The sequence below is a fragment of the Anas platyrhynchos genome, chromosome 1 (assembly GCF_047663525.1).
Source record: "Anas platyrhynchos isolate ZD024472 breed Pekin duck chromosome 1, IASCAAS_PekinDuck_T2T, whole genome shotgun sequence".
In the NCBI taxonomy this organism is placed as follows: Eukaryota; Metazoa; Chordata; class Aves; order Anseriformes; family Anatidae; genus Anas; species Anas platyrhynchos.
Genome location: NC_092587.1, coordinates 56,957,600 through 56,971,951, shown reverse-complemented (window position 1 = coordinate 56,971,951; position 14,352 = coordinate 56,957,600). Strand labels below are relative to the sequence as shown.

At 45.3% G+C, this 14,352-nt stretch overlaps 1 protein-coding gene across 3 annotated transcripts in view; it reads left to right on the top strand.

Moving 5' to 3' along the window:
• The first annotated feature begins 1,464 nt into the window (after positions 1-1,464).
• Positions 1,465-14,352, top strand: part of RIC8B (RIC8 guanine nucleotide exchange factor B) — a 34,446-nt gene continuing 21,558 nt past the window's right edge. The window contains exons 1-3 of one of the 3 annotated variants that reach the window (XM_027449800.3): positions 1,465-1,648; positions 3,736-3,783; positions 13,738-14,346. In XM_027449800.3, the coding sequence (XP_027305601.3) occupies positions 1,538-1,648; positions 3,736-3,783; positions 13,738-14,346 (768 nt within the window). In that variant the 5' untranslated portion in view covers positions 1,465-1,537. Of the gene's footprint in view, positions 1,649-3,735; positions 3,784-11,589; positions 11,725-11,806; positions 11,935-13,737; positions 14,347-14,352 lie in introns of those variants that run through there. The other 2 variants (XM_038186810.2, XM_072038345.1) reach the window with 2 other exon arrangements.

Genomic DNA, 14,352 nt, shown 5'->3' with positions numbered 1-14,352 from the left:
AAGGTTTGCTCTTCGTGACCACTGAGCACCTCCTGAATTGCTGCTGAATGAACAAATACTTCAAGGAGAGACCAACCGCAGCTCCCTCTGAAGTTTTATTATTGTGGGCTTTTTGTTAACTTCAGTATATTGCTTTCAGCTACCTCGACAGTGGAGTTTGACTATAGCACATGCTGAGTACAGAGCTACTACCTATATTCTTAACTGTAGCTTAAACCCATGGTGTTGTAGAGCTCTGTAGGGGTAGCCAGTGTGTGCTCTGACACTGTAGGCTCTTGCCCAGTTTGCCACTGTCTGCCCACCTTGCCCTCCCACCATGTCCAGGGCGAAACACAGCAGTGCTGAGGCACCAGGATCTCCACCCCACCCATTTTGCTTGCTCATACACACCTAAAAACCCTTCAGAGAATATACTGACCCCACTGTGAAAGGATAGGAGGATGGGTTGGTGAAGGCAGGCACACTCATGTCTCTAAAGAGAAATTGTGATTTTTGTGTACCAACACCACTTGGGGAGCTTGGACTTGAGAAGAAAACCCAACCCTTCAGTAAATCTCTCTGTGAATGATTTGCTCCTGCAGCGCCTAGTCCTGGTCCCACTATGGCACCCAGCACCCGGGCAGCATGGAGGCCTTGCGGTATGTGGGCCTATGAACCACAAAAGGGGCTTGTTGCCTTCACCCTCCAGCCCACATGGGTTTTGCTTTGCTCCCAAATGTTACAACGAAGCCCCACTTCGGACCCCAGACAGAAACTTTGCCCTGCAGTGGCCTATGGTCGTGGCAGCCCCGCTGATGGGCTGCGACCTCAGGCTGCCAGCGGGCGCCATTTTGTGGGGGGCATGTGTCATGTTGTGCGGGGCAGGTGCCATTTTGTGCAGGGAGGGTGTCATTTTGTGTGGGGCAGGCGTCATTTTGTGCAGGGCAGGTGACATTTTGTGCAGGGTGGGTATCATTTTGTGCAGGGCAGGTGTGTAAGTGGGGCACTGCCACCCTTGCATGGGTTGGGAGGCCAGCTTGCAGCCATCCCACACGGGACCTGCTGCCCCTGGGCACCATGGCAGGAGCAGCGAAGGCACCGTGAGGTGCTCGCGGTGCACACCGTGCCCGTGGGGCGGTGGCTGGGCCTTGTCTGTGCAGGTTGTTTGCTTTGTGGCGGACATTGTAAGTGCAAAAGCGGCTCGTAGCACAAAAGCGGGCAGGGCGAGGGCAAGCCTAACTGGTAGGCGTTATGTCAGGCTGCCCTTTGTGTCACCGTGTCACCGGGTGCAGCTCGTCTCTCCACCCCGCCCCGCGCACCCCGCAGCGCGGCGCGGACTACACCCCCCATGATGCCGCGCGGCGCAGCGCCCCTCACCCCCCTCACCCCTAGCCGCTGTGCACGCTGGGACTCGTAGTCCTGCCTCCCTCACCCCCCCCCGCGGGGCGCCCCTTGCAGCCAATAGCGGGCGGGCGGGGCGGGCTGCGAGGGGAGCGCTGCGTCAGCGCCCAGCGGGGCCGGGACCGGGACCGCGACCGGGACCGGGACCGGGATCGGGATGGAGCGGGGCGAGGGGCCGGGAACCGGGCTGGGAGCCGCGCTGGAGGCCGCGCAGGGCCGAGGGGCAGCCGAGGCGGTGGAGCGGGCCCTGGCGCGGTACAACGAGGAGGTAACGGGCGGGGAGCGGGGGCCGGCAGCGCGCCCGCCTCCATCTTGTGGGGTGCGGGGGGGACGGGGGTGCCCTGCGGGTGGGGTGAGGGGAGGGGTCGGGGGACGTGGGGTTGGTGTGGGGGGCTCTGAGGTCTCCGAGGTTGGGCTGGGAGCTGTTTTATGCCTTAAATGTGTTAAATCCAGCGGTGCCGCTCGCTTCGTCACCCTGAGGTGGGCTTCCAGGGGAAGCCTGGGCAAAGGGAGGCAGCCTTGGTGTGGGGGGGGCTGGAGAGCTGCAGGGCGCTCCCTGAGGGGCTGCGAGGGCCGAGGTCAGCCTTGTGCTGCCCCAAGGGGCCTCCCAGCGCCCACATCTGCTCTTGGCAGGGGCCCCCTGTTAGACGCCTTCAGCCAAGTGACACCCAGATGAATTTTTTAGGCTGAAGTTGAATTCTCATGGAGAGCGACGGCTGGCGTGCGTTCTGCTCTGGCATCTCTAGCTTTGTGCATTGAGGTTTGGAGCTGCGTGTGTAGCTAAATAGCTAAATGCTTCTCCTGGAGTGGCACAGGGGTCTCATAATCCTGTCTGACGTGTCCCTGGCTGTGTTTCTCCTTCAGAAGTCTGCCTTAACGCTTCCTGCATCTTCTTGTGTCGTGTGTTACCGACTCGGGTGGGTTCCCCGTGGGCCACAAAGGCTGGGCAGAGTACCGCAGGTCCCAGGTCCTCACCTGTTCCTTTTGGTTTTTAGTCTTTCCAAGTAACACACTAAATACGCTATAATTGAAAGGAAGGGGTGGATAGCGTGCAGTTTTAAGGTGCAGGTGGCTATAGAACAGCTCTAATGAGAGAAACTGATCTGACAGAGGATAAAGAGCAGACCTGTCCCGTTTGCAGTGATTATTCCTAACCAATGTTCCTTCAGTACTTAAACTACTTACTGTCACCACATTTCTTTATTATTTCCAAAAATGTTCCCATGCAAAAGCAAGGATTGCCTGCTCCTGGTGAAATGCTGGGCAGTCAATGTTCACCTGCCCGGGGCTGGCATCTTTCTGAACTCACATTGTTCAGCAGTGGCGTTGGGAGCCCAGTGACAGAAATGAAAGGAATTATTTTCCTACTGTCCTTCAGGATCTGACTGATGGTGGGAATTTGTAATGGCAGGGTGGCTCACTGAGGTCTTCCTGTGTAACTGGGAGCTGCTGTCAGGAACCCGAAGGGGCCCACTAACGTGCTGTGAGGGTCGCCTTTGTTTTTCAGTCCCTTGTACAGTACTGCAAAAATTTCTATTAGAAATAAAAGAAATTTAGATCTTATTACTTCTTAGAAGCCATTCATCACGTTTACTCATTTAGCTCAAAAGCTATTAAATATCATTAAAGTAACTGTCTTGTACTACTGCTGTGCTCATTGACTGGCAGAATAAACTTGGTCATTTGAGTAGTATTTCACTAATGACACACTTCAGGATGCTGAACCTAGAACTGGACTCAGTTACTATTAAAAGTGCTTAAAGGGAAACAAGTTGCCAGACCACGTCTGCCTTGTGCTTAACTGTGCTATAGAAACAAATAACTTGATAGTGTGTTTAGGAAACACCACAGTGTGGAAACTGGAAAGGAAAAAAAAATGGTACTTCTTGTAGTAAGGCTTGTTTGATTGGCGCTTCTTGTTTTCCTGGGCAAGATCATATTATGATCATTCCAGTTTGGGACACTTTAAAGCGTAATCAAAAGCTTGTCAACAAGACTTGCTCAGGGAAGAGTTGAGGTTGTAAGTTATCTGTAAGATGTAAATCTAGGGCTAATGCTTTTCACCCTGTGAAGTGCCATGCGTGAGGGTTAATAAACATCACGAACACAGCCCATAGATCAAGGCTTGTTCTGCACCAGTAGTGAGGAAACTGTGAAATTGTTCGTTGGAGGCACTTCCTGAAGCTCTCAGGGGTGGGTAAAATGGGAAAAGGACACAAGTTGACGTGGTTATTGTCTCACTAGCTATGCTTTTTTAATCAAACTCGTAATTTTTATAATGGTTTAGCAAGCGTTACAAATTCAACAGCTAATGTTCACACATAACAAATGCAAACTTTTTCTTTTTTTTAACAGAATCGGGCCATTTTCAGATTTGATCCAGCAGATGAAGATAAAAGAAAGGTAAGGAAAGTAGGCTGTCGAGCTCCACACATGCTCTACTTTGAAGTATAACAAAGGAAAAGTAGTCCCTAATGTTAGCTGTCCTCTTGAGATGATGCAAATAGTGATTATAGTACTCAGTTTTAATTTCTCTTCAGTGTAAGAAACACGATGAGCCCCCTCTCTCCTTTTCTTTTTCTGAAAGAGAGAAACAAATACTGCAGCAGAAACACCTGTCTCAATAAAAAATAGTAGCAGGCAAGCCTGTGAATAATTTTGTTGGGTACAGGTTTGGGGGTAGAAAAATAAAGCTACTTTTTTTTTTCAGGACCTGATATAAAAACTTTGCAAAACATTTTCATTTTTTTCTCTTCCCAGCAGGTAGTAACAGCACAGATGTATCTCTTGTCTATATTAGGTACTTCAATTATGTTAGAGATAAAGATGGAGTCAGTGTAGAAGAAAGCTATGAAACTGTAAGTGACACAAAGCCACGGAAGACTGTTATGCCTGAGGAAGCTGTAATGATCAAAATGTGTACCATGCAAGTGAGGTTCCAGAGATGGGGAGTTTCTGTGCTATGGCACAGAGCTGTGCAGGTGTGTCAGGGCCAAAGAGGTCCCTTGAGATTCACCCACAGCCTTGCGTTTAAAGCTTGGAGTGACCTTGATATTTTTTCCCTAATGTTATTTTTTATGGCATAATATAGAATGACAAGACCCTTGATTATTTTTTTTCTCTAACTAGATTTTGGGCAGATTTGTGTATTTATTTGAGAAATGTTCATTAATGAATGAGGTTGCACGCCTCCTCTATTTCTGAAATAAAGCGTGAAATCAGAGTTGCAACGTTGCTGTTAGGATAGCTCATCTCAAATAGGGCACGCGTTGATTCACTCCATGATTTTGTGCAAAATCTAAACGTTTTTTAAGGTCTTAAGTCCTTTTGCTGGTAGAAATGAATGGGCTGATAAATCTCTCAGTCCTTTGAATTTACAAAACCATCAGTGTTGTGCATGCTGTAATCCCAAAATTACAATTCTTCATTGCACAAATGACTTTTAGTCCTAGCCAGACTGCACTATTGTGTGCAGTTCAGCACAGAAGTAATACTGAAAGTTAAGTAAATGGTATGTAATGCTGTTGTCTCTAGTAAATCAAAATAAAACAAAAACCAGAAATGTTGCATGGAGGTCTTCCCCCAGTCTTCACAATTGTTTTGTTTCACAGACCTGGAAGCTCCCTGAAAGCATCTTTTTCTGTTTTGGTTTTTATACTTTACAAAGCAGCTGTCACAGACTTTGAGATTTTATTTTTTTAAACTCGTATATGTAGTGTTTTGTTTTGGTTTAACATCTGTGCTAAATGCAGAGATAGAACATTTTTTTATGGGAAGTAACTTTAATTTAATGTAGAATTTGGAAACTTAAATTGATACTGAATGCTGTAGTTAAGCAACAGCCAGTATGACAAAACTGTCAGCATATTGAAGCGTTTGTAAGCTGAATGTTTCTGAGGTGTGCACACAGTTGAATAATGTTTTACTCAGTGTTCTCAGCCTGTTGCTGTACTTCATTGGAGTTTCTTTCAGTATTCTGAAAATCCTTGATAGAATTATTACTCAATTGGTTAAATTCTCTACGTGGTTTTGGGCAAGTTGTTGATCTTTCTGTGACCTTAATGCTGAACAAAGGTCATCGAGGAGTGTTTAAGAAAGTGAGTAGACTTAACATTTCTGTTCTAAACAAAACTATTTTTTTCCTTTCAAATGTTTTCACGTTATTCTTAATAGAAAAGACCTTAATCATGCGTGACCAGAGCCACCTTCTTAAAGGCAGCTTTTGGGTGCACATGCATGATGATCAAAAGCTGGGGGTTCTTTATTCTCGAATCCACCCTCATAGTTCTTCAAGAAGTAGGTAAGAAAAATGCACCTCTGAACAGATGCCTCTGAAAAATGAGTTCTAAAACTTCAGAAGACCTACAGACAGTGGTTAAACATTTGGCTTTACTTGAAGCTGACCATCAGTAATGTGGTGACAAGACTATGTCATCATCCTTCTTAATCTGTAGAACTCAAGTGGGATCTTGATCTGGCTTTCTTAATGTGTTTGTGTTCTTCCCCCTCTTTCCTCCTTACCCATTCCACCTCTTTTTAGATTGAGAATGAGAAAGTATCTAGGCTGGGGAAAGATGCTAACTAGAGAACGAAGGAAATGAATAGAGATCGGAAGCCAAATTGGCAAGAGACAGTGAGTGGTTTGGGTGGTAGGATTTGGGGGGTTGTGGTTGTTTTGTTTTGTTCTGCTTTCTGTTAATATGACTACCTAATTGCATGTGCTTAATGTCATTAGTGTTTGTAAAGCATTTAGCATTCTCCTGTCATCCTTCAGTTAAAATAAAAATGCTTTAAATTGAAAGGTGAAGTAGTGCCATGTTCTTGCTGAGAGCAAACTGCTGAAGTTATCACCAGATTTAATGGCAGTTGCTCAGACTTACTGATGGAGCCTCATACTAATAAACAAGTCCCATTTTTGTTTAGTGATATCAAATGCACTCGAACTGATCATATTTGCAGTCCTTCTGCTGTGAGCCTGGAACGATTGCAGAAGAAGAGAGTTCAGACAAGGGTCACAGTCGAGGAAGTCATGTGCTAGGCTTGAAGTTCAGAACACAGATGGGCTGTATTTGGACAATCAGGCCAAAACTATGGCTTGATTGTCGAAGCCAGGTAGGTCAGGCAGTAAGAGTTGCATTAGACAGTGCTGTCGTAACGTGGCTATCAAATCTGATGCTTTAGGCTGTAACCTGACCAAACTGTCGGCAAGTTTGTGGTACTGCACTCCTGGAGGAATGCAGGATGTCCCTTTCAGAAGGCAGAATGAGGCAAGGCTGTCAGCTTCGATGAGTAAATGTGTCTGCCACAAATTGCGATGGCTACAGGACACTACAAGCTTGTGTTTTTATCCTCCAGTGATGTACTAATAGGAGCTGTAACTTGTCCTGGCTGTATCTTACTTAAAGATGTGTCTGTCAGTGTAGGCTTATACGATGGGTGCTGTGGGTATAAACCAGCTGGCACCCTGTGTATTACTGTACTACTCAGGTGTCAGTCAGACCAAGTCGGTGTCATACCTTCTTAATTTGTCATATACTAGTTAAAAAATGAATTTCTGAAGGTCTGTGTTCCATTTGTGTGCAAGCAGTGTAGACTTTGGCTGTTCTGGAGCACGTTGACCTCTGGTTCGCAGTGTGGTTGCTTCAGAGGAGCTTCACCAGCTCCTGGCGGTCTCAAACATCTGTCAGCCAGTGGGAAGTTCTTCACAGCGGAGAGGTTGAGTCTTCAAAATGCAGCCCTTGACAGAAGCATGGTGTGGTTGGCGAACATTTTGTCCTTAGGTCCACACTGGGATCAGCTCCAGAACAAGTTTCTGGTAGCTCGAGTGGGCCGTCACCTTGGGGAGGGGTCTCGCTCTGTGTGGAGCAGCCTCGTGTGTGCCCTCGGTGGCTCTGTGCCTTGGCCTAAGCCTTCCTTAGAACCACTTTCTCCCCATTTATATAACTGACTAAATAGGTTGAGCTTTGTTCTCGGTCATTTGCACCTTGACAGGCCCAAATCCTGCTTGTGAAGTGGCAGAACATCTGTGCTGTGTGCAGCCTTAAGGGGCACGAGCATCACAGCACCGCTTGTAGCCTGGAAACTTCCATCAGTGCTGATTGCCTGGGGAGCCAGGGTGTTCAGCTGCAAGGAGACACAGCATCACTTGCCCGGGGGTGTAACAGGAGGCTCGTCTGTCCAAGGCTGCAAGCAAGACTGGCCTCTTAAACTGGATCAAGATGCTGAGTTGGGGAGGGGGAAAGCAAAAGAAGTGTCCAAAAATGAGAGTATTATTCATAAGCCTAGAATTCCAGGATCTTCACAATTTCCATTATTACCTCTTGAATTTGTTTTGTCTGCCTCACCTCTGGTAGTACTTAGGGTGTTTGGTTTCTTCTTCATCTTCATGTTTACAAAAAAAAGGGAAGTGGTTATAATCAGTTTGACAGCTTTTCCCCAAATTTCTTGAGAAAACTGTCTCCAGTTTACCATGTTGGGTCAGCCCTGTAATGTTAATCTCAAGTTTGGATGTCTGTTTTCTTGATTTATTGCTCAGGTCCAGTTTGAGCATAATAGATGTAAAATTCAAGGCCTCCTGTAGTGGACAAAGATTGCCAAAACAGTCTTTTCCCCAGACTACTGAATGCTTTAAAGGTGTCAAAATGGACGATGATAAATCATATCAAATGTTTTGTGGGGCTTGCTCTCGGAATTAAATTCATGATGTGGAGGGATTCCCTGAGGCTGGGGACTGTACCAGATCTGAACTTTGGAAGGATGGAAGCGGTAAAGTGTCCTGATGGAGCAAGATGCTGTCACACACACAATCTCAATAAATTAATAAGTAACCCCCTAAAACTTGTTAGTACATAGTGCTGTTGACACTGCGACACTTCTGGGAGGTCTGAAGGATCCCACAGGCACAAAGGCACAGGGTTTCTCCCCTTCCAACAACTCCTTTGCAAGCTTTTAAAGCCTGCTAGTGAGCGTCCTATAAAGATATTAAGCTCAGGCACTCCTGTGGGCACGCTGTGTGGTGTCTTAGTGTTAATTGCTGTTGTTCTGGCTTCACTGAAACCCTTAGGGGAGTACCAGTCTGGAGAGAAGAAAAGTTACCATGTGTCCTTCATCAGTACCAAGTATTGTAATTCCTTCTGGTCCTGCCTGCTCCCAGCCAGTGTTCTGCTGTTTTTACTTGTTTAAGTGTTAGATGGAGCCAGTGAAGCCCATCTCTCCTTTAAAACCTTTCTTCTACCAGTGGGCTGTGGAGGTTGTGCAGGGTTTTTCCTCTCCCCGTTCAGGGAGGAGGGCAGCTGAGAATGCAGCTGCACGATTTCACCTCTCTGTGCCCGGTGGGACGGGCGGACCTGGGTCCACTCCTCACAGCACAGATTTCTGTGTCTGCTCCCCACCTCTACCTGCAGAGTGCCACCTGCCCGGAGCCCAGGTGTTCAGGCACAGCACAGGCTGAACAAGGAGCCTTTGAAGCAAGGCAGGCTGAGTCCCTGAGGAGTACAAGTGTACACCCTCACCCCCAGCACCATGTCCATCCACGAAGGCTGGGAAACGTTGGGCACGGCCTTTTCAGAGGAGGTTATCGTACTTCTTGTGAGCATCTAGAGAGAATTTAAATTGAGATTTGAAAATGGTAAAAAAACGGGGGTCAGGAGATGAAGTGAACTAGAGGGATTTAAGCCAGTGCAGGAGAAGGAAAGCATAGCCTGTTGCCACATATTTCTTCAGAATGGGCATGTTACGGGCTCTGACACGCAATCCTTGTTGAGGCCACAGACATTTATTTTGGCTTTTGGTTCACCTGTGCTAAGGCTGTAAGCATGGATTCACTCTCGTGTCTATCACTTCTTTTCATCTCTTAAAGAAGAGTAGGGAGAGCTAATTTCATTTTGTGGCCAGTTCTTTTTTTGTTTTAAAAAAAAAAAAAAAAGTTTTTTTTAACGTCAGCCTAACAAGTGTGGTAAGTCTGGCATGCTCATATTGTTCCCCGTGTGATAATACCACTTGCTCTTCCATCAAGATGAATGTACTTAGGGCTTCCTTGTGTATTTCGAGGCATAAGAACGCTTGCCTTGAGAAATGAGTGCAGGTGTTACAAAAACAAGCACATCTCCATTGTTCTGTTCGTGTAGAATTTCTTCCTTCATTCTTGATGGACTTCCATCGTTGCTGGGCTTTCCTGGTAATTCTATTAGGACTTTGAGCCCTTACTAAGGAAGGTGGGAAATGGGGACAAGATGTAGTTTCAAGTCAATTTGGCAAGTGTTTTGTTTTTTCCTTATTTTTTTCCTTGCTTTAATTTAAATTGGAATGATGAGCTTACCTCTTCTGGTACATGCAGTATTTATGGTGTGCTTCAAAACTTAAAAGCCCAGAAAGTGGGAGAGAAGGTGTGCACTCTTTCTGTAATGCTTTAGCGGAGGTTTTCTTGTTTGCCTTTGAATTGCAACCTCTGTAGCACTGAATAATCTGTATCTACATTGGTTTATATGCAACAAAGCAGTACTGTTGGCTTGGATTTGGATACTTGCAGGGTGGAGACTGTGTTGTCTTTTTTCCTGCTCTAATCCAAAGGCATGCATAAGCAAAGAGAATGATTTGCCAGAGGGAAAGAAGCAAATAAAGGAAATGTTTTCTTTTTCTCACCAAGGCATTACGTATCTGAGAAGCTACAGAAGTGGAGTCCTGGTGTAGTCAAAATTTAGTAGTCTGTGAATTGAAAAAAGTGGGCATAGGTCAAGTGTGATTTATAAACATCTGCTTCAAAGACAAAGAGGGGATGGGAGAGGAACTCACATACAGGCACTGCAGGACCAAAGAGCAAGACCATGAAGTGCCCCGTTCTTCAGGGGGGTCTGTTTTACTGCCTGAGGTTGAGCCAGGAAAAAATATAAACAGCTGGTAAGAGGCACCTCTGCCTACAGAGACCTTATTTTAAAAATCTGATTAGTCTGTAAAAAAAAAGTTCGAATGAAATGGAAATAAGGAGGTGATAGTTCTTTGCATGAAGCCACACAATGGATCTGTGGCTGAGCAAGGAAGAAGAAACAGGTCCCCTGTATCTTGGGACATCGATTGGCCTGTAGGCCCCTATTCTTAGTTAGCACTGAGCCTTTATGCTGTCAGGGCAGAGGAGCAGAGTGGATTAATAAATATCTTGCTCATCAAACAGACAAAAAGCACAAAGCCCAGGAAGAGCTATAACGTGTAATAAAATTTTAAAATGTTGTAATGTAACTTATGCTGCAGCAGAGATGAAAGGAACGGTGTGTTCAGTACAAAAGCTGAGAATTACTGAATTTTAGAGAACTGAATGTGTTTTATAATTGAAAAAAAGTTTTAAAGGACTTAAAAACTACCTCGATTCTATGTAGAAGTACATAAAAATGTTTCTTGATGTACCACAACAAATGAAAGTCACAACTCCCTTCTGAATGTTGCTGAAAAGATAGAAATAAAAAACTAAGTTAAACTCATACAATAATTGAGGGGTAGCAATAAGCCCCTGAGCCTAGGACAATCGTAATATGTTATGTGAAAGGGGAGGTGCCTCACTGTCTGAATTCTTTCACTTGCTTTCATTTCCAACCAAACAAATACCATCTGTGCCCCTTAGGTCATGCCATGCTCATAGGCTATGGGTTGGGGAGGTACCACCTAAAAAATAAAAATGAAAAGGACGATGTTTTTGTGGTTCTTTTCCAGTTTTTCATCTGTCTGCACATCCCTTCCCTCACACCATCAAGAAGAAAGCAGAAAGTATGGTTTTTGGGTTTAGTTGTCTCCTGCAATCCTGCAATAGGGTGAATTTTGTTTCCTTTCTTCAGAAGTTTCTGTGAATAGCTCTTCAGCCAGCATCGCATTCTTTAATTTTTCCTAGTTGAGATCAACCAGCCGTGTTTCCCTGTCTGATCCCACAGGTGGTGTATCTCTGCTGTATGCTGCTTCCTTCAAAATCAATCTTGATGGCTTGCCAGGATCTAACTCCAGAGAATTATATGAAAAGTCCTGAGGTGCTTTCTACTTCATGAGTCTTAGATCTTAATAAATAAATACATAAAAACTGTATTTTGTGCTAATGGCTAGGAAGCTTAGTAACTTGTTCTTCAGTGTGTAATGGCTTAGTTATTAATACAGTATGCATAAGGCAGTGTATAATTAATGCTTTTAAAAATAAACTTTATCCTTTCTTATATTGTAAAATCCTTTATCCAGACGAGACTTCAGGAGGGTATGAGAAATGAAGCAGTTTACAAACATGCTCATTTGGTTTCAAGTTGGAAGAAGGTGGCTACCTCCAAAACAAGAAACCCAGAACACTGGTATCTATCTTTAGTAAATTAATCATAGGTAAGAGTCTTCTGTTGCTGCATTTCACTAAGATTTGAAGCCATAAGGTGATGTTTTTCATAATCTTTAATTAAATTGCAAGGGAAGTCTTCAAATCTATGGAGAGAGGTCAGGCTGCCTTCCGCCGTGGCAAGTCAGCGGGAGCTTGCTGCCCTTTGGGATCTCCTGCAGTGCTTCTGACCTTTTGCAGTGACGCTTCCATAGCAGCAGGTAGATGCAGCATCTGAAAAAGAAGTCTAAATTTGGGAAGATTAGGCCCTTCGTAGGCAAATGGTTGTAGGCAGGGAACAGGATAAACCTGTCTTTTCTTATCTGTTCCCCATCTGTCCATTCGGTCCTGTTATCAAAATCAAACAGACTTTGTGACTGTCACATCTGCCTGCGGGGTGCAGTTAATGGCATGACAGATTCCTTTAACAGAAACCAAGTTCTTGTAAGAAGTTGAGCTATAACCAGGTAATTTGATGGTGAATCTAGACCAGGCGTTTCTTGTTTCCCAGGTCTTTGTTTGTTTTTTAAACACTTCAAAGATGCCACCCTCAGAAGCATTTAGCCCAGGTTTAACACATCGTGCTCAAGTCAGAGGGCTGTACAGCTCTGTGGGAGCAGAGTTAGGTTAGCATCTCTTCCAGGTATTTGGCTGTGAAATTCACAGGGTACATACCCGTACTCCTGCACGGGTGCCCAGCTGTGGCTCTGAGTCCGATGCAGCGTCTGTAATGCTCTAACCACCAGTCCTCCTGTTGCTCATGCAGCAGGGAGAGCTGGAGCTCGCTCCTCGTTTCCAGCTCCCACTGGATAAATCTGGTGAGAGCTGTGGAGGTGGAGGCACGGTCTTACTCGTCTGGGTGATGCTTCTGGGTGGGCTTCGCCCTGGGACAAGCATAGTAGAAATCATATTGGGAGTTCTTACTGCCTGACTTGTTTACAGATAGTCTTTTAATATTGTTGAAAATTTGCCTTTTTTTTTTTTTGTCCCTTCTGGAGTGTCTGTTCTGCTTTAGATTTGACCTTCCTTTTTTTACTTCAGCTTTAGCTGTAAGGGATCACAGACAAGGCTTGTTGGGGTGTCCCAAGTGGGGCTTTCCTTTGGAGCTTCGGGTTGGGGTGGTGGGGTGCTGTGCTCCCCACCTTTGTCCTTGTGCTGCTGCGAGCTGCGATTCCAAAGGCTGGTCCTTAAGAACTACTTTCTACTATACTGGTATTCTTGTATGCCTTTTCATCCTTTTCTTATTAACATATACCAGCTGAGACCACCACACGAATTGCAGGTGCTGAGGTGGCTCATGCACCAGCGCTCTTCAGTCAGTCGCTCCTCTGCCTCCTTGGTAGGTTGTTCACATCAGTGGTCAAGACACAAAGCTGGATGGTGAGAAACGGGGAGGAACTGTGTCCTGTGAAGCACAATGCACTTCATATTGGCACTTATCTAGGAACTTCTTTGTAATTACACTTCTGGCGCTGGTACTTGGGAGTGATTTGTGGACTTAAGGCATAAAAACCCTCTGGAGGCCTTTACCGCCAAGCAGTCTCTTCAGTCCTGTCTTTTCTCCCTTTTGATTGATCATCTGATTGTCTGTTTCTGTCATATTAAAGTTAATTCTCCTGTAATTCAGATGCCACTGTTCTGACCTGTAGATCCTGGGAAGCATTGTGTGTTCTCGTACTGTTTTCTTCTGTTTACCCCCGCAGCCACGTCGGTATGAAGTATCAATGAACCTTTCCAATTGGAAAGGCAAGCTGTGGTGACAAAACAGCGGGTTTATGGGGTGGTAAAACTGCTACAGCCCACATCTTCCAGTGAAACTGCATTATGTTCCATAAGGAAAACTGCTTTGGATGAGCTTTGGAGGTCCTTTCTAATAGTTTATATTTTGAAAAGCTGGTTTAAAACACCTACTGTCTCAAGGCAGCTGAAAACTCAAAAACCGTATAGGAGCTTAGCAAAAGTTAGTTTCCTATTGCCACCAGTGTTGAGATGATGAAACTGTTTGTTTGTTTGTATTTACGTAGAAACTATGCCAGGAGATTCTGAACATCCTTGAAAAAGACACAAAAACTTCCTGTCAAGTTGCCTGCCTGGAAGCCCTGCGGATTCTCTCCAGGGACAAGACTGTTCTAGTGCCTGTAACCACGAAGAGGAACATGCAGATTCTTATGAGACTAGCAAAGCTGGACACTGTGGAAGACCCTTTGGAGAAGGTGTCTGAATTTCCTGTTATAGTAGAAGCTTTAAAATGCCTCTGTAACATAGTTTTTAATAGTGCTGTTGCACAGAAGCTCAGTTTGGAACTGAATCTTGCAGCCATGCTCTGCAATCTTCTGAAAAAATGCAAGGATCAGCAGCTTGTTGGTGACATTAAATGCTTTGATTTGCGTCTTCTCTTCCTCTTGTCGCTTCTGCACACAGATATTAGGTCACAGTTGCGTCAGGAACTGCAAGGGGTGCAAGTTTTGACGCAGGCCTTGGAAAGTTCCCTGAATGTAAGATGGACAGAAGAATATAAAGCAGCAGAAGATCGTGACAGGCCTCCTTTATCTCTGCAAGAAACAGATTGTGCCATTGAGGCACTGAAGGCACTTTTTAATGTAACACTTGACAGCTGGAATGTCCACAGCAAGGTAAGG